At 33.6% G+C, this 27772-nt stretch overlaps 1 protein-coding gene across 3 annotated transcripts in view; it reads left to right on the top strand.

Annotated features, from left to right (window-relative positions):
- The window catches only part of VMP1 (vacuole membrane protein 1), a 105586-nt gene that overhangs the window by 18337 nt on the left and 59477 nt on the right, over positions 1-27772 (top strand). For all 3 annotated transcript variants that reach the window (XM_006217997.4, XM_015250958.3, XM_072940242.1), the window contains exons 2-6: positions 3384-3485; positions 5363-5498; positions 6546-6636; positions 8011-8121; positions 27250-27417. In XM_006217997.4, the coding sequence (XP_006218059.1) occupies positions 3410-3485; positions 5363-5498; positions 6546-6636; positions 8011-8121; positions 27250-27417 (582 nt within the window). In that variant the 5' untranslated portion in view covers positions 3384-3409. The remainder of the gene's footprint in view (positions 1-3383; positions 3486-5362; positions 5499-6545; positions 6637-8010; positions 8122-27249; positions 27418-27772) is intronic.

Here is a 27772-nt window from a genome sequence, read left to right on the forward strand (position 1 = left end):
CCATTAAGCCTACAGCTGTTGGGTGGGGCTGGGTCTTGGTGCTAATGATCCAATCAAGATGTCAGCTTCCAGAAAAGCTCATGTAGATGAAAACTCCTGGAATGTCCACCACCAGCTTTTAAGTCTCCTGGGTGAGCTACAGCCATCCCCTGCACCCCCAGGAGACCCTCCAAAACTAGCAGGTAGGTCTGGCCCAGGTTCCTATGAAATCACTGCCTCTGCCCTTGGACCTGGCGCACACTAGATTCTGTGCAGGCTTCCCAAGCGAATGGAGTCTCTGCTTCCCCCAGTCCCGTGGGGCTCCTGGAGTTAAGCCACACTGGCCTTCAAAACCAGGTGTCCTGGGGTCTCCTCCTCCTCCCCATGCCAGAGCCCCGGGCTGGGGAGCCTGACGTGGGGCTCAGAACTCTCACTCCTGTGAGAGGGCCTCTGCAATTTAATTTTTCTCCAGCTTGTGGGTTGCCCACCAGCGGGGTATAGGGCCCGAATATATAGCGAGCACGCCCCTCCCCTCCTACCATCCTGCTGTGGTTCCCTCTTTCTGTTTCCAGTTGAAGAAGATCTTTTTTGCTAGGTGCCAGCCTCACCCCCTCACCATGGTTGTTTAGCAGTCAGTTGTGGTTTTGCTGTAGTCACGAGAAGAGGCGAGCGTGTTCCTACTATTCCAGCATCTTGACCGGAAAAATCACAGTTGTTTTTTTAAACTGTGAATTTATTTTGTTTATAAAGAAGTAGACTGATTAAAAGAAGATAACTTAGTCTCGTAGGTTATTTCTTTAAAAATGAGATTCCAGACTATTTTTTTTCTAGAGAATTTTTTTTTGAAAATTTTTTGAGTAGGAAATGTCAGTAGACCTTTTTTTAAAAAGCATACTGTGTAAGGACACATTTGCTCAAATAAAAATTCCTGTTGAAACAGCTTTAAAAACATCTTTGAATAATTGTGTAACACCATTGTTATAAGTAAGAACTTAAACAGACCCAAGTTTTAGATAAAACTCTTACAGATGATACTATGGGAAAGGGTAATACTGGGGAAATAAACTCAGTTATCATTGTTTTTCAGGGGGAAAGGTTTTAGAATGTTTTCTTCGAAACACAGAAGGCCTTTTATGCGTTATCTTTTTACTACAAATTAATTAAATGTTATTTGTTATGATGCAGATGAAAGTCTTTTTATCTCTAAAATGAATTACCTATAGAATTTGGCTGAATATGAGTTCACACAGTTTTAAATATTTATAGAACTTAACTATGGCTTCAAGTTGAATGATTGAAAGATGGAAAATCTTTGCTTTATTATATGGTCCATTTCAGACATCTTTCGTTAATTTTATTATTAAAATCCAGAAAGCTTGATTTGTGGAACAGATTCACATTGTGTGAACCTATTGTGATGCTTTGATTTTATAGATTTTCACAAAATATCTTCATCTTTCCTTTTTTTGGTAATTGCTTGTCTAAGTTTGCAGAATCAATTTTCAGCTTCTTTGACTCCTTTAAATGTATTGCCCTCTGAGCTCCCATATTTTCTCCTGTGCTTTCTTCCTCATCATCATTATAACTACTATATATTGAGTTCATACAAAAGGTGAGATAATATATTGGTATTTTATATACAATACCTGCTTTAATCCTCATAGTAACCCTTTAATGTGTGTCATGTTGTCTATATTTTGCAAATGAAAGAAACTGATGTTTAGAAAGATTTAGAAACTTGCCCAAGGTCAGAATAAATACTTGTGAAGTTTGGATTTGAATCCAGTTCTGCTAGATTCTAAAAGCTGGTTTTTCCCAGTAAGTTATTTACTTTGTGTCTCTTTCATTGTATTATATTATAATTGAAGTCTTGTACTCATCTGGCTTCCCTGCCGGACTCTGACCGTCTGGAGGACAAAGATCTTGTCTTATTTGTATTTATACTTTCAGTGCCTGTTATAGACCCCAGAACTTTTTTAATTAGTGTTGAATGAAAGACACTGACGTCACTGATGGTAGCAGTGAGTCGTGTGTTATATAAAGTGGTATAGAGAGTTTCTAGATTAACTGCTTCATATAGCTCCTACCCTTTTGATGTATTGCCATTTATAGTTATATACACGCATGCATGCCCAATCACACACCTTCATCCTCATCGATCCTGTGGAAGTGAGAGTTTTTGTCCTCATTTTATAGATCCAGAAAATCAAGATCTAGAAAGAAATGAGACTTGCTTAAGATCACACAACTAGTTAGTGGCAAATCTGGTCTGCATATCCAGATTTTAGACTTTCAGTCATCTGCTCCAGGCTGTCCATCTGTGCTGATGGAAACCTATACTTTATTTCCTGATACGTTCATTGGTTCACATTGTCCCCAAGTGGATTGTGTCTAAAAGAAAAGACCTTCTGTTGGAGTGATGAGTGTATGCTCTTTTCTGAGTCTTTACAGCCTTTCACTTACTTTCCTTTATGAGGCATACCTTTTGGGAATAGTAATTATGGTTAGAATTTTAGTCAGGGAATGAAGTAGCTCAAACTAATGAACTGTAGGAAGATTGAACTCATGACCACATCATAGTCTAATCAGCTGAATATAAGTCTAGCAGGACTCAGCACAAGCAGAGGACTCAGCACTGAGACTTTGTTGGAGTGATATGCTTTCTGAGTAGAAAGATTTGCTTTACTAACATCTGAGTGATATAGGCACAGGTAATCTGTGTTTTTATGTAGAATAATTATGTCAGCACAATTTATATGTTGTAATACAGGGACTTAAAGTAAAAATTTACACCTATACCTGTAATGTGAAGCATGCTATAAAGAGTACCTATTTAATATACATTAAACATTTAAAATTTTCATCTTCTATGCCCATATCATTAATTTTTTAGATAGAGTTGTTGCATGAATAAAATTGACCTTGGATCTGTATGTTAGCATTTTTGACATATTTGGTAATACCAATTTTTTTCTAATGCTAGAAGGACTGAAAAATTTGTTAAATTTGAGTAGCTAATGTGTATGATATTAAGTTATGAATCAAAATGACTCTAGATCTTATAGGTTATCAATATTTGAAGGTACTAGTACTTAATATCCTTCTGTGGACAAACTACCTCCAAATTTTAATCTGGAAAATTGCTGGAATAACTGTTTGGAAAAGGTTTACAACAACATGGCTTTTATATTTTAAAATGGCTTTTATGTTTTTACTACTTCTGTTACAGTTTCTTTACAAATAATTAAACCTTGATTATGAAAGAGAAATTTAAGGTGTAAATATATTATTGAAACAGCCCGGGTGGTAGTACTGCCATGTTGTTTCTGTATTCAGCGTTATTCAGTCATAAATGCAGAGCAGAAGTATGTAACGTACCCCTGGACTTTATTTTGTTTTCTTAGCTCCTCAAGAGTTACTGATCTATGAAATGGCAGAGAATGGAAAAAATTGTGACCAGAGACGTGTAGCAATGAACAAGGAACAATATAATGGAAACTTCACAGGTGAAGTATGGTGGTTTAGAGGGAGCAGATCTATGGGTTATCCTTCTCATTGGAGTAAAATAGAAATAGATTATATATAATATTTATTATCTTTTGTTAATAAAATAATATATAATAATACAAGATACGTAAAATTCATATGTATCTTGTAAAAGATTAGTTATCATTTGTTTACTCTTCATAGTAAATTAAATTATGGGTATATAGGGCCTATAAGTGGTTTTCCACAGTGATAGCAGAGGCAGCCTGGCCATAGTTACATCAGCAGTATTCTAGGTGCAAGGTAAATATTTATTGCACCACAAGATTAAGAAGTAATAATTTGGCTTTATTTGGTGCTCAGTTTTATCATGCTATTTTATAACTTTAGAATTAGATTATAAATTTACTTATTATGCTAATCCTAATTATGTAATTATCCAAAAAGTCAGAATGTGATTATTGTGGATTTATTTTTAAATTTTAGTGTAAGACAAATTTATCTTTTAACTGAATTTGGAATTTGTGGTAAATTTCAGTATATTTGTCTCTTATTCATACATTTACCCGGAAAATTATAGCTTTCATTTATATAGAGGATTTAAGTAGGAACTTTGCTTTATATGTACAAAGGAAAAGGAAAGGTTTTCCTTTTTTGTTCATTGTAGTAGTTTTCTTTTTAACTTCTAAATCATTTGGCATCTAAAACACATTGCAAATAATACTTCAGCGTAGCAATATTATATCATAGAAATTTTCTTGCATTGGAGGAACCACAAGCTATCTGAAATAATAGTTTCCACTTGTTTGATTACCACATTGCCTTGCAGAACACATTTTGCAGAATTTTTGACTTTTGGGTTACTTTAGCTGTCAGAAGTTTTGCATCATTTTACTAAGAGTTTCAGGATTCAGAGATAGGCATTGCATATATCATAGTCTCTTCCCATTAGGAGCTTATGCATGTTATTTTTTCTTACCTTTCTTTTAGCAAGCACATACATTTATATATTCTTTCCCTCCTGCCCACTCCCTTGGAATTTAAAATTAATGTTAGTATGGCACACTTACTCTTCTGTACCATGGTGTGTGTTTGTTTAGGGTTTTTTCCTTAATATTTCCTAGAGATTGTACATGAAGATCTTATTCTTTATTACGGCTGCTTAGTATTCCATTGTCTGAGTGTATCATATTTTAATCACTCCTCTGTCCTGTATTCATAAATTTAAGTTGTTCATAATCTTTTACTAGAACAAATAACACTGCATTGAATAAACTTGTACAAAAGTCATTTCCCCTTATACCTAATGATTCTTAGAAATGGAATTATTGGGTGACAGGGTATATGCATTTGTAATTTCAAGAGATGATGCTTAGAGAGTTATCATTACTACCAATAATAACTAACCTTAATTGCACGTATACATTCTTATATTAACTCAGTTATCTTTACAAAACTCTAAAAAGTAAGTAGTATTTTTATCTTTGTTTTAAAGAAGAGAAAACTAAGGCATAGAAAGGTTAGCTAACTTGCCCAAGGTCACCTGACTAGTAGATGGCAAAGCCAGGATTTGAAACCAAATAGTTTGCCTTCACGTTTTGAGCTCTAAACCAGTTTGCTCTATGATACGATGCTAAATTGCCCTTCATAGAAAGTGGGCTAATTTAGTATTTCAGTAATGTACAAGAAGAACTTGTGTCCTGATGACAAAATAATTGCAGAACTAAAGAGTAGAACAGCAGGACCTAGCCTAGACTTGTCACAATGTGAACAACATTATTTGTTTTTTGAGGTTTATATGCAGTCCTTCAAATGTGGAATGGGGAGGTAAGTGAATTTTGAAAGTGATTGGGAAAAGTGAGCATTCTGTTTTAACCTCTGCATTAATCTTTTTCAGATTCCTCTTCGCTGAGTGAAAAGAAAAGGAGGGATCGGGAAGAAAGGCAGAATATTGTCCTGTGGAGACAGCCACTCGTTACCTTGCAGTATTTTTCTCTGGAAATCCTAGTAATCTTGAAGGAATGGACCTCAAAGTAAAGAATCTTCCTTTACTTTTTATATAAACCTAATTTACTAATTTTAGAAATCTTCAACAATCTCCTCCCTGCTCTGCCAAAATGGATTAATTACATTTAGAATGTTATAGAAGCATTTATTTTCCTTTCTCTGTATAGTTTGAAGAAAACTAGGTTAGGGGAACATATTTCTATTTGCTCACTGGATTATTACAGTCAACTTTCTCATGTCGACTCTTCTATGTAAAGGAGAACACTGAAAATGAGAAGTTGTTTTCTTCTGGCTTGACCTACAGGAGAAATCAGACCTGTGTACATTAAATACACTGATTCTTTAGTAGGTCAAGGTTCAGGATACGTGGCACTTTTACTGATAGTGTGAACCAGTGAAAGAGGACTCTGCCATGGAAATTGTGTTCTATCTTGAAATTTAGTACTTGTACCTGTTTCAGATAAAGAGCAAGTTGAAATTTTATTTGCCGTAATCATTTTCTGGCTTACCTTTCCAAGTTATCTGTGACAATATCTTAACATTTTTATTGTACGTAGAGTTTATAAAATGTTTTCAGCTCATTTGATCCTTAAAGCAATTCTGTGAAGAAGGTAAAACAGGTATATGATAATTATGATTTTTTATTGTTTTTTGGATCATTCTGATTTTAAAAATGAGAAACAGAATCAGACAGATTGAGTGTCTTACTCAAAGCACAATACTTAATGGACTCTGATCCAGGTCCTCTGACTAAAGGCCAGTGCTCTTTCCATTGTGTTATAATGCCTGTCCCAATTAGAAGTTAGGGTATATACAAGATCAGTCTTTGGATAAGGGAAAGGCTATGATGGGGTGTCTAAAAAGAAACTAGATTCTATACCCATGTACCTTCTCTTGACCCCCTTCTTCACCACCAAGAGACCATAGTGCTTAAGAACAAAAGACCTTCAATCCAGAAAGAACCATTTCTGTAACCAAGCTAAATAACCTGCTTCATCAGGAAGTTGTTTTGAGAGTGATGAATCCTGAAAATGAGACTGACATATTTCATTTTTAAAAAATTTGTTTTCAAGATTATGGCATCGTCAGAGCATTGTGGTGTCTTTTTTACTGCTGCTTGCTATGCTTACAGCTACGTATTATGTTGAAGGAGCACATCAAAAGGTAAGAGGTTCAGCACCTCTGTTTCTATTCTTGTATCCTCCCTAATCCCAGACAGTTTCAAAATGGGACTGTTGAGCGTTTCGTAGAATTTTTATCCTCAACATTTTTAGGCTTGGTTGATTTTTTTTTAAATTTATCTCTTAATTAGTATCTTGATGTCTTACTTTTAAGACCAACTAGTAAAAACTATTGTTGTCGAAGTTCATGGATGCTCAGCATTTATATTTGGTATCTATCATTCCTTTTTACCTTTAAGGATTTAAATGTAACTTTCCTGATGCTGTTTAGTCAAAACAGCATGAATCCTTTCATCACTACCCAAGTCTTCATATTTTCTGTAACACTCCTATTATCTATCCAAACTGATATACTCATCCTAGATTGAAGGTTTGGTTTTATATGTATAAAATGGGAAGTTCATTTGCCTATAATCTGTAAGTACAGCATAACTGAAGGGAAAATAGAACATTTGGTTAATGACTTTTATTAAAATAGCAGGTTAATGTTTTCTAATAGGACATGGTTCTAAAATGGTATCATTTCATATTTTAAAGCAGTTTATCTCTAAATGCGTCAAAATGTTAATGGTGATTATCTCTGGGGGGTAGAGATTATGGGTGATTGTTATTTTTAGCTTTATGCTTTCATGTATTTCTAGTTGTCTGTAATAAACATATTGCTTGTAAAACTGGAAAATGATAAATGTCATTAAAAATGGAGGGAGGGAAGCAATTTAATCTCAGAGACATTTTTATAGTTTTAAATGCATTTAAATATTTTAAAGAAATCTGTGTATGCTATCAAGAGTGCAGGGAACTGGCTTGATGAATTTACTTGCCAGTGTGAAAATCTAGACTCTAAAGTCTGGAAATCTTCCAAGTCCATATCCCAGTGGATTTCAGTTTGCTCTTGTTTGAAAAGCGTCTTGGTCTTCAATATACAAAAATAATTTTATTCCCATTTTTGCCTTAGATAAATAAGAATACATTCTGGTCTCAAACATTATATAAATAACTGCTCTTACCAGTGTATATTATTATGCTTTTTTAAACAAAGTTTTTGTAACTTTCAAGTATCTTAAAATTTTTTATTCTCATAGTTATCAGTAATTTGCGTTTTTCCTATAAATGTCATTGTTATAATAGGATTTTTTTAAATGTAGAAATTAGCTTTTTTCCTATTAGAATAACTTCTTTGCTATCTCTGCTACTACGTGTTAGAGGAAGTAAGCCTCTTCATGGAGCTTTTAACCTTAATGCTTTCATCCCATTGGAAACTTAATTGGTTTGTTTTATTTGGATTGTAGTTGATAAATACCACATTTCTGTTTAAGAATTCTGATTTTGTTTTCACCTCATCCTTTTTGTTTTTCAGTATGTGCAACGTATAGAGAAACAGTTCCTTTTGTATGCCTACTGGATAGGCTTAGGAATTTTGTCTTCTGTTGGGCTTGGAACAGGGCTGCACACCTTTCTGCTTTATCTGGTAAGAATGACTTTTAATAAGCAAGGCTGAAAGAGATTATGTTTTAATTCGTTCTTTTACTTCAGAAGTTAAAATTCTAAGTTTTGTATTTGAATACCTTTGTGTTTCATATGCATGCTAATCCTCTGGTCAGTGCTTTAAGTTTGATTTGGAATTCTGTTTTGTTTTTCCTGTTGGTTTGAGGATTTAAAAAGAAAAGGGAGGAAAAACCTTTAGGCAAATGAGATTGTTTACTTATATTAATTCAGCCAGGAAATGTTTTTTCCTTCCAGAGTTTGGAGTAATGATTCTCTTGCTTATGCAATTGTCATTTTAATAGTTGAAGTTATTTAAATGTATAAAATTCCATGTAAGGCTTAGAATTAATTTGGACAGTTTATTTTCTCTGTTAATCAACAAATGAGAGTGTCTTCCCTCACATCTTCAGACATCGTGTACATACCTGGATAGTTATTTTGATATTCTTATTGAATGTAATTGATGAAATATTACATATGTAGAACTAATGCTTTCTTAAACCCTTTAAAATCAAAGTATAAAATGTACCCTTACTAAAAAATACTTTTTTACTTAGTTGAAATTAGAGAGAAAAGATAGATTTTCCTTTAGACATTGACAGATATACTGAAATAATAGCAAATCTAGGACTAGGGGTGACAAGCAGGACATGTAGGGCATAGAATTTACGTAGGCACTTCTGGGGTCATGTGAGTGTGGAGTTGATAAGTGAATGCCTCCTTAAATTTTGTGCCCTGGATGCCTCTCGTGTCACTCTCTTCCTGCCTCTGATTAATATATTGAAAACAATTTCATACTTGAAAACAACTTAACCTTGATGGAGAAAAACAGCTGAAAAGTTGTCACAGCAGTACTGATTGTGGAATAAAGTTCAACAATGCAAACACTTCCACTCTGCTTCAGTGAGTTCATCTGAAGCAGGTATAATAAATATTAAGATATGATTATTCAAAGGGTTGCTTTATTAATGGTTTGAAGAATAATTTAAGAATTGATCTATAGTACACAACTTCTCTAAGATTATGGGACTTTTTCTAAAGCGGTTGCAGTGGCTGTGGCTTGGGATGAAACAAGACAGATTTGGGGGAAATTTTACTGCTTTAGTATGGGGAAGAAGGAGCCAAAGAACTGTTGGTTTTTGAAATGAGAAGATGTTGATACCATTAGCTGAATAGAAACCTGTTAAATATTCATTTGTTCTTTCAGAGCATAGCATATATTCTGAAAAGAGAAATTTAAAGAGATACTGTAATTATGTTGCAAGGTAGATGAGAGCTTCACCTGATCCTGGTGGGTTGCTGGTGCCAGAGGCTGGATAGAGAGAAAGGGGAGATTTGTGAAGGACTAAGAACACTTTCTTTTCCTTTTTTTAATTAGTAGGCTTTGTTTTTCAGACCCATTTTAGGTTTATATGAAAATTGAACTGAAAGGATAGAGTCCCATATACCTTTACACATGTACAGACGCACACAGAGAGTTTACCCAATTTTTTTTAAATCTTAGGCATAATTGACGTATATACATTATATTAGTTTCAGGTGTACAAACATGATAGTTCCCTCTATTATTAGTATTTAAAGTTTCTACATGTCTTCATGGCTTGATACCTCATTTCTTTTTATTACTGAATAATAGTCCAGCTTCTGGACTTACCACCACAGTTTGTTTATCCATTGACTTACTGAAGGACATCATGTTTATTTCCAGGTTATGACAATTATGAATAAAGCTGCTACAAACATTCATGTGCAAGTTTTGTGTGTGTGTGTGTGTTTGTGTATGCATTCAACTCATTTGGGTAAATACCTAGGTACAGGATTCGTGTATGTTAATTGCTGATATATAGGAAAGCAATTGACTTGTGTATTGATGTTGTATTCAGCAACCTTGCTATAATCACTTAATAGTTTCAGGACTTTGTTGTTGATTTCTATGTAGAAAATCATCTCATCTGGAGGAAGCTTTATTTCTTCCTTTTCACTCTGTATACCCCTTCATTTTTTTTTTCATTGTCTTATTGCATTAGCCAGGTCTTCCAGTATGATACTGGATAGTAGTGATGAGAGGGACATCCTGCCTTGTTCCCAACCTTAGTGGAAAAGTCTCTAGTGTCTCACCGTTAGGTATCACGTTAGCTGTAGGTTTTCGTAGATGTTCTTTATCAAGTTAATGAAGCTGACTTCTCTTCCTAGTTTGCTGCAAATATTTTTTTCCTGAGAGTTTTTAATCATGAATCGTTATTGATTTTTGTCAAAAGAACACTTTTTTAGACAATAGTGATCAAACATGGATAAAAGGCTAATATAGCAAGCAAATTCAGTACATAAAGCCTTGGAGAGCAATAAATATGTTAATATCAAAAAGAAATATAAAGACAGACCCAGCATATGCCATTTCCACTTGACCATATTGTCTTTAGTTCTTTGATAATTTAGTTTAGACACAAGATTCCTTCCAGGATTCCCTAGGTGTAACAGGAAGAATGAAGAAAAACAAACATTTACCAAAAAAAAACATTTTCAGAGAGCTCAAGCAAAAGGAAAATAAAAGATGTCACTGATCTTTTATTTTTCAATTGCCTTGTTGGGATGGAAGTCAGACTACAAGAAATCAACTACTTCTGTTGCTAATAAATACGACAGACATTATCATCATCATTGTCATCAGAGTAATACGAGCTGAAGTCAATTCTGTTGTTTCTTATCCATATTTGGTGCTCATGTTTGTGGTATCTGTACCTGCGGGGAGATGTTGCATCCTTGTCCTGTTGAACTGCAGCCATATGGTTTGCTTTGACCAATGAAATCTGAGCATAACTGGTAGGTTTTGCTTCCTGGCAGAAGCTTCAAGCTTTTGTCGTACTGTCTTTCACCTGAAGCCTGAGTCTCTGGCTTTGATGAGCAGATTCCTTTTGCTAGCCTCTGATGGATATACAGAGTAAGGGAGAAATAAACTTTGTGATTTTAAGCGACTGAGATTTTAGGATTGTTTGTTCTTACAACCTGTCCTGACTGATAGACTAGCTAAAATTTATTGACTGTTACGCTCTGTGCTCAGCACTTTACATGAATTATCTCATGTAGTCCTCCCGGGAGCAAAGGTAGTCAGCAACCAATAGTGTAGCAAAGGTGTAGTAAAAAATATCAGTGAGTATAGACCATGCATTTGTGAACTTTGGCAAATAGAGAATAGAGAAAAATAGCCAGGAAACCAGAGGCAAAGCAGAATCTAAAGGATTAAGAATTTGATCTGTATTATTTAAGAAGCTAGTTGAAATAATTTATGGTTAGATTTTTAAATCTCAACATTTTCTTGGTGATAGATGGTTGATACAGTTTTATCCTTACAGATCACCATTCCTTTTGTTTTATATTTGCAATGTGCTTGTGTCTAGAAAGTTCTAATTATACCTCCTTTCCTTTATGAACCTTTACATAATCGTCATTTAGGGAGATGTGACATTAACATTCTCATGTCATACATTTTTGTGCTGATGGGACAGGTACCTTTTCCATATACATATAATTCCTTAGTCAAGAAAACAAATGACCATATTAAAAGAGTGATCTGGTCAGAAATATAACCCTTCTTTTAACAATAATTTGCAGCAAAACAGTTAAAAAAGAAACCGAGTTTAACAGAGGGAGAATTAATTCATTCTTGATCATGGTTCTCTTTACTGGAAATCATGACTTCAAAGTGAAACAGGAAAATTTTTCCTGCATAGACAAAATTTCTCAATTAGATTCTTCCCAGTATGGAAGTTCCTCTTTTGGAAATATCATTCAGTTAATTATATCTCATTATACAACTAAATGGTGATCTAGAAATGTTACTATATTTCCTAAAATATTAGATATCTATGTATCTGCCTTTAAAATGAAAAAGTTATCTTGATTTTTAAGTTTATCAATCAATAATTCCATTTATATTTTTAGATACAAGTGAAAAGTTATGACTTTATGTAGATGTCCTGGAAATTCTCATAACTTCTTTGAACATTAGAAGTAAAAAGTTATTTGGTCCACACTCAATTTAGTGAAAATCAACAGGGAAAATGATTAGTTTGGTCTAATATCAAATTTTGTAAATTCGTTTGAGAATGGTAGAAATCTAGTACTTTGCCGAGGACAGATATGTAGCCACAAAGGAAAAGTAAGATACTGTTTACACAGGAATAGTGCTGCTAACCCAAGAGGAAGCGATGAAGGGAAAAGTGAATGGATTCCTTCTGAAGGCTCAAGGGGAGCTCTTGGGCCTCTCAGTTAGTTGGTTTGTTCCATTAGTATTAATAGTCAACAAATGGACTTTAGGATCTCTGTTAATTTCCTGAATGGTGTATGTGTTATGTGTCTTCGTAAATATGCGTCTTTTGGGCAAAAAGGACCTGTAGTATTAGATTCTCCAAAGACTCTGTAACCCATAAAAGGTTAAGGACCACTCTTCTAGGACTTTTTTTTCTTAGTATGTCTATATTAGTTTGCCACTAGGTGGCATTCATTGCTGATACAGCCAATATACTGGACTATATTTGCAGGTTCTATTCTGGATAAATATGAAATCCTCAAATAGCTCTCCTTAGGTTCTATTATTTACCTGTATTTCTATTATTCTATTCTATTCTATTCTTTCTCTCTATATTATTTATCTGTACTTATGACTATATAATGCCAGTACTTTAATGTACTTTAATCCATAATCAGTGTGTTCACAGAAGTTTGAGAATTTTGGCAGAGCATTAGAAGCTACAAAGGAGAGCAAATGGAAATTTTAGAATTTAAAAAAACATAGTAACTGAAGTTAAGAACTCAGTTAATGAACTTCAGTAGGCAACAGCTAAGAGAGAGGTAATAAACTGCAAAATAGGTCAGAGAGAAATATCCAGGAAAAAAAGGAGCGATGGAGAAAAAAACATACTATCTTCAGAAGAACTCATTTGCCGTCATTGATTTTGCTGAGAAGTCAGATGACTGTGGAATGGTATCTTCAAAGGGCTAAAAGAAAATAACTACCAACAGAAGATTCTGTACTCAAAGTGTCCCATGACTGATATAAAATAAAGATATTTTCAGAAAAACAGAAACAGTTTGTCACCATTAAACATGCTCTAAAGGAAGTATAAAAATTATTCTTTGAATAGAAGGAAAGTGATTCAGGATTGAAGCTTAGAGATTTGGGAATGAATAAAGATTAAGGAAAGGGTAGATATATGGGTAAATTTAAATTGGTTGACATTAGAAGCAGTAATGATGGAGGGAGGGAGTAGCTCAAGTGGTAGAGCTTGTGCTTAGCACGCATAAGGTCCTGGGTTCAATCACCAGTACTTCCATTAAAAAAAAAATTCAGTAAACCTAATTACCACCTCCTCAAGAAAAAAAAATGTTTTAAAGCAACAGTAATGATTATGTTTTGAGAGATTCAAAATAGAATTAGAGTACATCATATACAAATCATATGTGGAATAATTGAAATTAAGTTATTCTAAAATCTTTGCATTGCTCTGGAAAATGTAAAATATTGATTTATATAAGACTTCAAATGAAGATTTATATTATAATCTTTAGAGTAAGCAGTACAAGAATATACAACTATTTAACTAATGGGCACAGGTGAAAATCAAGTTATTTTTAAAAAGTCAAGCCAATAGAGGGAAAGAAAGGAGGCCAAAGGAACACAGAACAGGCAGGATGAGTAGTAAGCCTTTGATGGTAGATTTAAATTCAAATATATCAATAATTATATAAATGTAAGTAGAATAAATGTTCCTTCCAATTATCCAAATAAATATTAAGAAATTCAACTATTTGCTATATCCAATCTACATACCTAAAATATGAATGCACAGAAAGATTAGTAATAAAAGGATGGGAAAAAATGAGCCATTCAGTGTCAACCAAGAAGAAGCTCACATAGTTATATTGAACCAAAGTAGAATATGAGGCAAGAATTGTTAATACATAGTGTTCGTTGTTAGATTCAATTCACAGGAAAGAAATAACACTTCTAAATTTGTATTTAATAATATGTACTCAACGTATAAAGAGCAAAATTTGGCAAAACTAAAAGAGAATGAGATAACTTCCACAAACTTGGAGAGTTAATAGGGAAGTATAACATAGACAAAATACGTGTAACAACTGTATTTCTGTATAGTACAGTAAACACTTAGAGAATGAACATTTTTAGAAACACCATTTGTAATAACATTGTTAAAAGCAAACATCTAGGGATAAATCTAACAAGAAGTGTGCCTGGCCTCCACGTAAAATTGTAAAATATTATTGGAAGCAAAAAGATCTGGGTTAAAGAAATGATATATTATGTCAAACCTACTCTGAGTAAGTATTTTTGTGGAAATTGACAAAGTGATTGAAAAAAATCTTTATCACAGCAGCTTTGTAGTAAGTCTTGACAACCAATATTATGTATCTCTCTTGGGTGTTTCTGTTTCTTGATCTAGATAGCAGATACCTGTCTGAAATAATTTATTAGGATGCTTGTGTTATATACTTTTCTATATGTACTATACTTAAGTAAATACTCTCATTTTAGAACGTCTGCTCTTTTGTTTTAGAATTTTATAGTCATTTTTGGGTAAATATACCTGAAAATAATATCTGTTGTAGTTATTTTAAGTGGGCATCTAACTACTTCCTAGAATTGGAAATGTTACGTTTAGATAACATTCGTTTTTCTGAGACTTTTTTCAAACTAGAGCTGGTATATCCTCTTTTATATTTCCCCAGTAAATAAAACTGTATCTACTCTCGGCTTTATAAATCAACATTTTAATATGCTCTTGGCATTAAATTTACTTAAGATAACAGGCACGATGAATGGCTTAAATGTGGTTGTAATTTTTTAATGTGTGCAAACATGCTTATGATCTCTGATGTATCTGTGTAGTAGGTATGTTATATTTTCATATAAGGAAAGAATCATTATTATATAATGGATTAGAAATAGCATTTGTAAACTGCTTTTCTTCTTTTTATTTCTTATGCAGGCACTTTTTTGTTCCTTTGTTGAATGTCTTTTTTCATGAGCAAATTTTGCCTGGCAAATAGTGCAGGTTTACTGAGTTCATTCATTTACTTTATTCGTGTTTTTTATAAGTCGATCAGATGCATAGAAGATTCTGTGGCTGGCAGATTTTTCTAAGATCACACCTTATAAGCCCTCTTCTCTTGGATACTAATTTCCTGAAATCCATTAACAAATTTATTTTAGTCTTAGCAAGCATGTAGTGGGGTTTCCTTTCAGGAGATCCAAAACACAAGTTACCCAGGAATGCTTATTTACTAGTGGAAATTGTGCCCAGAGTGAAAACAGTAAGTTAATGAAGGGAACATGACTGCTGTTAACCTCTTTGATGCATCTCTGTGTTTGGATGTGGCAAAATTTTCACCTTAATAATGAGTTGACCCAAGGCAAGACAGCCCAGGGGCACCACTTTTTCTGTAAGAGGCCAGAGAGTAAATATTTTAGGCTTTGCGGGTCATACGGTCTCTCTTGCAGCTCCTCAGATGTGTCATGATAATAAGGAAGCATCCAAGGGCAGAGTATAAAAGAATGAATGTGACTGTTTTCTAATCAGCCTTTATTCACAAAAACAGGTGGCAGACCGGATTTGATCTGCAAGCTGTAGTTTCGGAATTCTTGCTCCAACTCATGGGATGACAGTAGTATACCAGAGAAGCATATCGAGCTTGGGAGCCTTAGTGAGCTAGCCACCTTCCAAGATTTTTACATGACATGTTAATCATTTGATTCCTCCATTTGCCAAAAAAGGATTGTCACTTCCCTTTTCCAGGTCATAATACTAGACGTAACATGGTGTTTTAGAAGAGAATATAGTTATGCGAGTCTAGAAAACCATCAAGGTAAAAAAAAAAAAATTCTTTTTTTTTTCATAAAGAGAAAAATGGAAGAATTTCTTCCAAATGAGCTGCCTGGTGAAGGCAAGATTTAGTTCTAAATTCACATTTAAACCGTTGATGGATGTGATTATTAAATGCCATTTTTTTCAACACTGTATTCATTTTGAGAAATAAATAATTTATGGATTACATTTATATTGTTGCAAACAATTGGTAGAAGTGATAGGGTTGTTTCAGTAGCTCCCTTAGAATTATTTCCCATTACTAGAAAATATGATTCATAATTTTATAAACAACCAGGTTACAAAGACAGGAATTTTGATACTTGATAATGAGAAATGTATCTCAGACATGCTCCTCACATGCATGTACATTGTTATTCATCAATTTATAAGGGAGAAGATTTAAGAACCATTTGTAAACTGTATGTGCCATCAGTGATTCATAAAGTCTGCTCTATATAACAGTAACAAAGAGAATGAGCCCTTTGGCAAGAATTTACAAATAATGTGATATATGAAGTTTTTGACACTAGGTGGAGTGGTTTCCTGGAGAAAGGCTTAAAAAAACCAATATTCCTTTCAAATAAGCCCAGCTCTTAGACAAAGAACTCTGAGAACAAAAACTATCAACAATCATTTAAAAATTTTTAAAGATACTTAAATATTGAACTATAAATAGAAAACGGACTATATTTTATAGATAACTTTTCTCTTTGGCATGTATCTTAGTCATTGAATTCCCTCGCCTTTGGGAATCAAAATGGGAGGGATTTTCACAGGTTGAAATCATTGGAACTGTGCTCTTTTGATGTGATTTGGATGTAGAAAAGTTTGGGAGCTATTCAGTTAAACTGTAAAATAAATCAAGTTTTTAAAGAAGGTATAACATCAAAGCATTATTATCTGAATGGTATTTATAAGTCATTTGTTTAATGTGACCATTTTAATAGAAAAAAATTTGGCTCTTTGTTATAAAATAAATACAAGAAAAGTTAGTCATGAGATACTCGTCTCTGTAAGATTTAAACTTTCTGCTGTAAAGTTTAGGGTTATTTCATCAGTAAAATGGGGTTAAAAATTGTGTGTCTCTTAAAATGCGACATCGTGATTACTATCAAATATTTATAGAACATCTCTGTATATAGCACCCTGTTTGCTTTAACGAGCAAGTACTTTATAGTATGTATATAGTACTTTATAGTACTACTTTATATGTATATAAAGCTCTTTCTTACACTTTTTGACTCTTGGCTATTTATTGCCTAAAGTAAATGTTACTTGGAAAACTGTATGTACATGGATTGAAATGGAATGGCGAAGTACTTTCAGTAAGAGAAGTATTGTAGCAATTGTTTAATACCATGAGGTGGAATAATTCTTTTGAAAATTGTTAGCCAACCCCTTCACTTTTTTTCTGCTTGACTTCTGATTATTGCTCCATTGCTTTGTCTATTCCTCTGTAAGACAAAAACAGGAAGAAATTGCCAAAAGTCAGTTTCTAGTGTGACTTGATCTTGATCTATATAGGTACAATGACTCTGACTATAAGCATGCAGTGACTCAGGGCTTTTGCGGGAAGACCAACAGGCCTTTCTTAGAAAAGGTCTGTTTGCCCTTTTTTTTGATGAGGGTACGGTCGGTCGGCTCTTCTCCTGTCTTTCCCCCAAGGAATGACTCATATATTAACTCTTAAGAGCATCACATCAAAAGTAGAACCCAAGGTCTCCAGGACATAGGGCTGGGTTTTCACCACCCAGAAGGGTATGAAGAGACTGGCTGACTTCCTGCCCTAAAGTCCCTATTTATTAATATCTACTTAAATGAACACTAAGAAGATTCAGTTTATGCAAAATCTGTTCTCTTGGATATATATTTTAAATAATTTATAATAACCTTTTTTAAAGCTGTCTTTATAAATGTGTAGTCCATTTCTCCTGAACACTTAAATCAACTCAGTGATCAAAATTGCATAGATTTAGAGAAGAAAAGTGCAGCATTGTTTTTATTTATGGATTGATTTAAGTAAAAATGACTCTGAAGACAGTTCCTTATAACTTGAAGCATGAACTACAGAGTTTCCACATTTTTGTTTTGGTTATTTTATACTTATCATAACACTTTTAGTATATAAATATGTAACTTCATACATTGCTCTGTTCCCTAGGTTGTGCAGGCATTATTATTATTAGCTTTTCATCAAATAAGGAATATGAGATAGAAGTCTGATCACATCTAATAAGTTACTGACAGATTTAGAAAACTAAAATCTGCATTAACTAATGGCTGGTACTACTGCCTTTTTACATACTATACTGCATTTTATAGGGAGAGATGGGGCGAAGGTCTTAGTTTGTAAAGTGGGGACCTTCTTCACAAAAAGAATATAAGCACTAGTTAAATTTCTCGGTTCCCGTTTGGAATCAACAGTTTTATGCTCCAGCCTTCTAGAATTATTTGTTGTACACCATAACCTTAGGTAAGTTTTTTTCTGGCTATGATGAGAAAAGCAATGATTAAAAGAATTTGGAGAGGAGAATTTCTGTTTGCAAGAGCATTTCTAAAGTCCCCTAAAAGTCGGACTTAAAGAAAACAAAGATTTTGCAAGCATGCAGACATTCATTTGTCATCTCCTTTCATTTATTTATCACCCAGATATTCCTAATGAATCACATTCCAGACTAACCACTGACTCCTTTTGTTCCTTAGTGAAGGAGTGTGGCAAACAAATGTTTTCCCAGTGAATCAGCGCAGGATTCTTGATTTTATTACCTTTGCTCTAAACTTTCCAGACAAAACTAATTGGAAATTTTGCCTTTGGGATCTCACTTGACTTCTGTGTATGGATGATGGATTAGGCTATGAATTGACATTACAGATGTTGTGCAAACAACTCGTCTTTAGAAATGTTTTATCAGTTCTGAGGGAGCCGCCTAAAGTGGAAGAATGTCTGTCTGTCTGCTCATCTTCCTTAAACAACTCATATATACATATACTACATTCTTAATGTGATATCATGTTCATCTTGGTTGATAAGAAGTCTTGGCTAAATTAGGCTGGTTTACTAATATGACCATTATAGGTTTCTACTTTTTAAAAAATGTTTCTGGAAGTAAGGGCCCCCCAATGAATCAAACAGTAAAATTAAAAATCCGGAAAACATTTGTTTCCCAATGAAACAGCAATACATATACAAATTTGTTATTTACTAAGGCAGTTATTTTCAGGGATTAAGATGTGACTATCCCTTTCTTTACAAAGACCCTGATTAGTGTTTGTGGCACCAGGACTACTTTCTCAGAGCTTATATAGGTATTACATTATTATCAGGGCACTACTTAGAACTAACTTTCACTACCAGACTAGGATGTTTTTGTTTGGTATAATTTCAGGAATGTTCATTTTATCTCTAGGATAATTTTTTTAATTCAAGATTTTCTTAATTAGACAGAGCTAGTAGTATATTTACTATTCCTGAAGCTAGAATAAAAGTTGATCCCATAGAATTTTTTTGCAGTCACTAAAGCTTCATCTTTTTACACTATTCATGAAAGAGTGTACATTATAGAAGTATAACTTTAAAATTTTATCTTAAAAGAATATTTTAAGTTAAAACACTTTTTCCACAAGTACCTATATCTGCTCTTGTTAGAAATCCTACCCCTGATCTGTCTATGGTTTTTCTCTCATCTAGACATCCTCTTGCCTGGGCAAGCACTACATCTTTTATCCTGGACAAAGCAAAATTATTCCATTATCAAAATTTTGGAAAATATAATGTAATACAGCTCATGAGACTAAGATATATGAGGCCTTGAACTGAACCAAAACCAGATGTTCGATATGTCACAAGCAGCTGAACTATCTTGTTGAATTGACTTCACTTACAATGACTATACTGAAATACCTCCCCACCAGTTAAGGGCCCTAAAATCCTGTCACTTTGATAAGAGTGTAACTTTTCATCACAATCATTAAGTTTGACCTATCTATCCTTAAAAGGAATGTCCATTGGCAATAATTAGGAAGTCTCAGGGGCTATCTGTACAGTTAGTGACTGTTACTTGTGACTTAGTGGCTAACTAGGAAATTTATAGAGCTTCCTGGGGAATAACAATGTGAGCTGTATATATATAGTTGTTTAACTTCCTTCAATTACCACCACATAGATTAAAGGACACTATCCTTAAATAGAAAAATTAACCTTTGAGGACCTTCATTTGCTGCTTTTCCTTAAGCAGTACTCCTTGTGTTGATCTTAACCTTGCCACATGGCACAGTCTTTTAAATGTCCTGAGGCTCATTTTATACCACAGCATATGGTCTATCTTGGAGACTGTTTCATGTATATTTGAAAATAATATGAATTTGGCTATTGTCAGGTATAGTGTTCCATATTGTTCAAGTGTTCTATATCCATACTGGTTTTCAGTTTATTTATTATATCAACTTTAAAAAAATAGGTTGTTGAAATTTCAACTATAATTGTTGATTTATTTATTTCTCTTTTTAGTTCTGTTAGTTTTTGCTTTATGTATTTTGACATTCTGTTATTAGGTGCCTGCATATTTAGGATTGTTCTGTCTTCTGAAAAATTAGCCCTGTTATTATAAAATGTCCTTATTCATTTCTAATAATATTCCTTCTCCTGAAGTCTACTTAATCTGGTATTAATATAGAATACTCAATCTTTGTATGATTACTTTTACATTGTTTATGTTTTTTCATCCTTTTACTTTTACTTTTGGGTCTTGATGTAGACCTGATGGACTTTTTATAGACAGCATGTACTGAGGTCTTGCTTTTTTAATCCAGTCTGACACTCTGCCTTTTCTGCCCAACTATTTTTTTATTATTTTCTTTTTCTAACTTCTTTTGTATTGAGCGTTTTTTTTACTGTAAATAATGTAGCCACATTATACCGTTGTACCCCATTTTCTCCATCCCATACTTTATGCTGCTGTTGTCATATATTTTACTTCTATATGTGTCATAGTTTTTACTTAAAACAACTAGTTATTTTCTGTTTCCAGCACTCTGCACTCCATTGTGTACATTAAAGTTTCTATCTTGTATCACTTCTATCTGAGAATTTCCTTTAACATTTATTGTAGTGCAGATCTCCTGAAACAGATTCTTTCGGCTTTTGTTTGTCTGAAAAAGTTATTTCATCTTTATTTTTGGAATATATTTTTCATGAATTCTAGATTGACATTTTCTTTCCTTTCAGCACTTTAAAGAAGTAATCCTGTTGTTTCTCAGTTTATTTCTCATGAGAAGTCCTATCTGTATTTCTTGGTAGGTGACTCAGTCAGACCTTGGAGATATTGCAGGTTGGGTTCCAGACCACCACAATAAAGGGAACATGGTGATAAAGCAAGTCAAACAAATTTTCTGGTTTCCCAGTGTGTATAAAAGCTATGTTTACACTGTACTGTACTCTATTAAGTGTCTAAAAAATTTTTATTTACCTTAATTTTAAAAATAATGTTTTTGGGAAAGTGATACTGATAGACTTGTTTGACATGCGGTTGCCACAGACCTTTAATTTGTAAAAATCTCTGTATCTTCAAAGCACAATAAAATGAGGTATAACTGTAAAGTGTTATTTTTACCTCCTGTGATTGCTTTTAAGATTTTCTTGTTATTGCTCAACTATAGCAATTTGATTATGGTGTGATTTTTGATGATTTTCAACAATTTAATTATGTGTTTTATTTCTTTGTGTTGATCCTGACTGAGGTTTGTTGAATTTCTTAAAAATGTAAGTTGATGGATTGATATTTTTCACCAATTTTTGAAAATATTTGGCCATCCTTCCCCCAACACACACACTTGTGTGTGCACACACATACTTTCCCTCTCTTTTTGGGATTTCAGTTACATATATATTAGATTGTTTGGTAATATTCCACGGGTTCCTGAGGTTCTTTTCTTCCATAGTGTTTACTCCTTATTTCCTTTAGTTTAAATACGTTCTGTTGCCTTGTCTTCAAATTCTCTAATAATGTCTTCTGTGGTGTCTAATCTGTTGATTAACCAATGAATTTTTGTATTCAGATACTATATTTTCATCTGTAGAAGTTTCATTTTTTTCTACTTTGTATTTCTTCTCTCATTATGTTTATGTTTTCCTTTAAATCAAGGATCAGCAAACTTTTTCTGTAAAGGGTCATATAGTAAATGTTTTAGACTTCATTAACCATAAGTCTCTGTCAAAGGTACTCCGTTTTGCCATTGTAGCACAGAATTAGCCAAAGACAATGCATAAATGAATACACATGCCTGTATTCTTTGAAACTGCTGCTGGGCTGATTTTGGCCCATGGGTTGAAGTTTGCCAGCTGCTCCTTTAAATTCTTGAACATATTTATATTCACTGTTTTTAAGTCCCTGTCTGCTAATTCCATTATCTCTGCCATTTCTGGCTCTGTTTCTATTGACTAGTGTTTCTTCTTGTTATAGGTCATATTTTCCTGCTTCACATATCTAGTTATTTCTTACTGGCTGCTGGAATGTGGTACTAAGTTGTTGATTGTATGGATTTTTTTTAATCTTCTTTTATAGACTGTCAGTTTTTTGTTTTGGGAGAGAGTTAAGTTACCTGTGGATCAGCTTGATCTATTTAAAGCTTTAAAAAAAAACACACACACACACACACAAACCAGAAACCACCGTGTTTTGGCCTGTTTAGAGTGGATTTTTCTCTAGGCTCTTTCCAAGATCTTTCCTGAATGCTGAGTCTTTCTGCTCCAGCTAGTTGAAGTTGAGATGTTTCTCAGCCCTGGATGAAGTCTAGGAATTATACAGTTTACAATCCCGTTAGTTGGTCTTTTCTCACTAATTATACTTTGCCTGGCCTCATGGAGTCTCATCATAGCATGCAACCCAGCTTAGTCTGAAGGCGACCCCCATGCATATTTGTGGAGTCCTTTCTCTGTGTAGCTCGCTCTTCGCTCATGTTCTACCCCACAGATTTCAACCACTCAGCTCCCCGAACTCAGGTTTTCTTTTCAGTGCAGCAAGACCACCCTGCTCTGCTTGGAGTCTTCCTCTTTGAATCATGGATTTTGCTGGAGACACAGAATATGTCTACAAGTGGAAAGCCAGGGTCATCCCAGGGCTTCCTCATTCACATCCCTTCTCTCAGCAGTCAGAAGTACTATACTGCCTATGGCACGATGTCTGAAAAGAAATGTCCCATATACTTTGTTCACTTTTCCTGTTGTTCACTGTAGGAGTGAAAGTCTGTAGCAGTTACTTCATGATAGGGGGCAGAAAACCCTTAGCCGCAGGACAGGTCTCTAACCCATGCGTATCAGTACCTGTGTAATCCCATGAGAGCTGGAACCTCCTGCTCAGTACATTGTGTTATATTTACCTTTTATGGCAGATCTGTCCAGGTAGCCTTTTCTACTTAACACTAGAGCTTTTTATCTTTATCCCTTGTTTCTTCACTTAGTGTAGTTTAAATGTGATTCTTCTAAATTTGATTCCTTTTAGTAGGAGTTTTAGATTTAAAAAAAAAGACTTTAAAGATAGTTTGAAGATGTGTAACTTTAAAAATTCTCTTAATTAAAATGATAAATTTTTTTAGTTTTTGTGTTGAATTTTTCATGTAAACTAATACTTACTTCAGTGAAGTCCATTCTATGTAGGAACCATTAAACTACTATGTTGAAAAGAACGTGTGAGGTTTCCTATCAGTTATCATAGTTTAAAATGTCAAGGTGCAAGTTAGACGGGCTCTGGAGAATGAACAAAGGGCAAGAGGCTGACTTATTCATGTTCACTTTGTCTGGGAACCACCACATCTGCCTCTAAGGCTGAGTAATCATGACTTATTAGTGTGGTTATGGAAAGTATACGTCAGTTTAATTGTGTAAACCATCCCTTCTTTAGGGAAAAAATTCTCATCAGATGGCTGAAAATTTCCCTTTTTAGAATCATTTAAAATTAAAACTATGAGCATGTCTTTTATCTTGTTGATTAACCTGCTTAATTTGTTGGGGTTTATATTTCACTTATATTTCGGGAATAAAATATTTTTTCATTCCCATATATCTGAGAAATCTCATTATTTTATCATCTGGGACAGTTCAGTTTTTGTTCACCTAGAGTTCATTTCTAGAGGACAGTTTTGTGGGGAAATCACGGACAAACTATTGAATTTCTTCTCTTTTACTTAATAATACCACATTTCTCTTTTGTGTTTTCAAACAATAAAGGTGGAAGTTACAGTTGCCTTTTTTTTTTAACTGCATTTGATGCTTAGCTGTAAGTATACAGTGAGAAATTTTTCACCAATTATTCAGTTATTCCGAATTCTGCACTCTTGGGTTTGTGTGTGTATAGGATCACAAAATAATTCTTGTTTTCTTTAACTGTGAAATATCTTTTATGCACATAATATTTAAAGAAACAGTTGTAGATTTCATGGTTAATCACAACTTTAAAAAAAAGCCCTGAATACTCAAAAATATTCCTGTTTTAAACATTCTATAATTATTTTTAAAACTTATTACTGTTTATTGTTTTCTCTGACTTAAAATTCAAGAAAAAGAGGAAGAGACTAAAAATTCACATAGGTTTTTTTTTGTTTGTTTTTTTGTTTTGGTCTAGAAAAAAACTTACAGTTAATTGATTCAGTGCTCAGTATAGGACTTCATTTTTTAGATTTTTATTTGAACACAAAATACCAACTGCATTTAGGGAGAAATGTAGCTTAGATTTATGAGTATCTTTCTTTTTCATATTAGCATGCAACAAAAAAGTTTATAATCACCTTCTATCTCAATAACAGTATGAGTTCTTTACTGTTTTATTTTCATCAGTATGTCTTATGCACTTTGTCTTCAAACCACAAGTTTTTTCACCATGTAGTTTAAAACGCCTTTCTTATATCCAGTGACCCCTTAGCGTATGTGTATCTGTATATAAGATGCATGGATGTGTGTGTATAATTTTACTCTACAAATACAGTATTTTTCTTCATAACAGCTAATGGCTAATACTTTCGGGGGTCTTAATATATGCCCAGCACCGTTCTAAGCTCAGCAATTTATATAAATTAACTAATTTAAACTTCACAGTATCCCCAGAATATAGATCCTGAAGGTATTTTATTATTCCCATTTTATAGATGAGGAAAGGAAGATTTAGAAGATAAGTCGCAAAGGTCAGAACCTGAATCAGAACATCTGGGTCTAGAAGTTATGCTTATGGCAGCTGCTATAAACTTTGTTTACAGCATTCTTTAAAGTGAATACTTACATAACGTCTGTTAGAAAAACACGTTAAGAATGTCCAACTTCTGGAGCTTGTATTTCATGAGAACTTTGGAAATTAGCAGTAGATTTTATTGACATACTTGATTATATTTAGGTTTTTGGTTTTTTTTTTTTTAAACTTTGAAGCTAGATAAAACCATAAGATGAATCTAATTCTTTTGCCTTGCAGGAGAGTAAACTGAGGTCCAGAAATGTCAAGTGACTTGTCTGAGGTTGCTTATTTTCTGACCATTAATAGCTTATTAAGAACCTAACCTATTTGAAACTCAAAACGAGCTTGTTTAAAACATACAGGTTCCCCTCCTACACTTTTAGTGGGAATGTAGTTTGGTGCAGCCATTATGGAAAACAACATGGAGATTCCTCAAAAGACTAAAAATAGATTTACTCTATGATCTAGCAGTCATACTCCTGGGCATATATCCAGAGGGAACCTTAGTTCAAAAAGATGCATGCACCCCAGTGTTCATAGCAACACTATTTACAATAGCCAAGACATGGAAACAACCTAAATGTCCATCGACAGATGACTGAATAAAGAAGTTGTGGTATATTTATACAATGGGATGCTACTCTATCATAAGAAAGAATAAAATAATGCCATTTGCAGCAACATGGATGGACCCAGAGATTGTCATTCGAAGTGAAGTAAGCCAGAACGAGAAAGAAAAATACTATATGATATCACTTATATGTGGAATCTAAAAAAAAAAGAAAAAAGATAAAGATAAATGAACTTATTTATAAAACAGAAACAGACTCACATACATAGGAAATAAACTTAGGGTTTCCACAGGGGAGGGGTATGGGAAGGGATAAATTGAGAGTTTGAGATTTGCAGATACTAATATATATAAATTAGATAAACAACAAGGTCATACTGTATAGCACAAGGAACTATATTCAGTATCTTATAGTAACTTATGATGAAAAAGAATATGAAATCAAATATATGTATGTTAAAGCATTGTGCTGTACACCAGAAATTGACACAACATTGTAAACTGACTATACTTCAATTAAAAAAAAAAATACACACACACACACACACACACACACACAAAGAAAAGTTAAAAAAAACCTTACAGGTTCCCATGTCCACCTGTTGAATCATTTTATGCTTAGGGGACCCCGAATTTATATTTTTAACAAAGTCCTCACCTTAGCATACATGTGCATTTGGGAACCATTGTGTTTACATCTTTATCACACATTAAATATGAATCCATTTTAATCCATATGATTATTATCAGTTTGTAATCTTTCAGAATAAAGGTACAAAGCAACACAAAAGCTTCCTTAGAAAAAGTTAGTTTAAAAGACAAACTCTGATACTAGTTCCAAATTTTTATTTTCATTTTGGGTTCTCAGTGGGAAAGATAAGTGAGGTACTTACTTCATTAACCGTTTTTCAAGTAAGGACAAAAAGTGATATTCTCAAATTATGCCTAAAGGAATAGGGGCACAGGAGGTTTTATCATAGGGAATAACATTCTTACAAATAAGAAAGATGGATAAATAAAATAAGAATCAAGCTAGAAATCATATGGTTTCCAGGGGCCAGTAGTGCTGATGAAGGAGACTGAAAAAGGACACAAGGGAACTTTTTGCAGTGATGGAAATGTTCTGTATCTGTATCTTGATTAATTATGGTTATATGACTGAATATAATTTCAAAACTTACTGAAGTATAGACCTAAAAAAATGACTCTTACTGTGTATAATTATACCTCAATGAATTTGAAATTGATTTTTAAAAAAGCAAACTGGGAAGAGGTTCTGGGAAGGATAATTTTTTCAAATTATCAATTGCAACTTGTCGTTTAAAAGCTAACATTTTTCTCTTAATATATAATGATTGAGGTACGATTAAAAAAATGTCTATTGATAATTCCTTTTTCATTAATATTTCTCACCAGAGGTTTCTCATTTTTTTTAATAGGGTCCACATATAGCTTCAGTTACATTAGCTGCTTATGAATGCAATTCAGTTAATTTCCCTGAACCACCCTATCCTGATCAGATTATTTGTCCAGATGAAGAGGGCATTGAAGGAACCATTTCTTTATGGAGCATCATCTCAAAAGTTAGGATTGAGGCCTGCATGTGGGTAAGATGTCCATTTTCATATTTGTTTAAAATTAACCTCACTCTCTTGACTCTTTGTTGTACCTCATTGAAACTGAACCAAGCATATACCAAGTCAGTAGATAATTAATTCATAAACTGACCAGCTACCTAACTTCCAAGTAAAAGAAACCTTTGAGAGCTTCTCCTGTTCATGAGTGACATTCAGCAGGAAGGCAGGAAACGCTTAGTGCCACGAAGCACTGATGCCATGTAGACAGCAGCAGAGAAAAGAAATACAGATAATGCAACCATACCATTTTGTAAAGTTTTAGTAATGTTTGTAAAACTTGACAAACATGTAACAAATGGTTATGTATCAGTCCAGATTGGTAAAT

Source organism: Vicugna pacos, chromosome 16 (assembly GCF_048564905.1).
Source record: "Vicugna pacos chromosome 16, VicPac4, whole genome shotgun sequence".
Taxonomy (NCBI): domain Eukaryota; kingdom Metazoa; phylum Chordata; class Mammalia; order Artiodactyla; family Camelidae; genus Vicugna; species Vicugna pacos.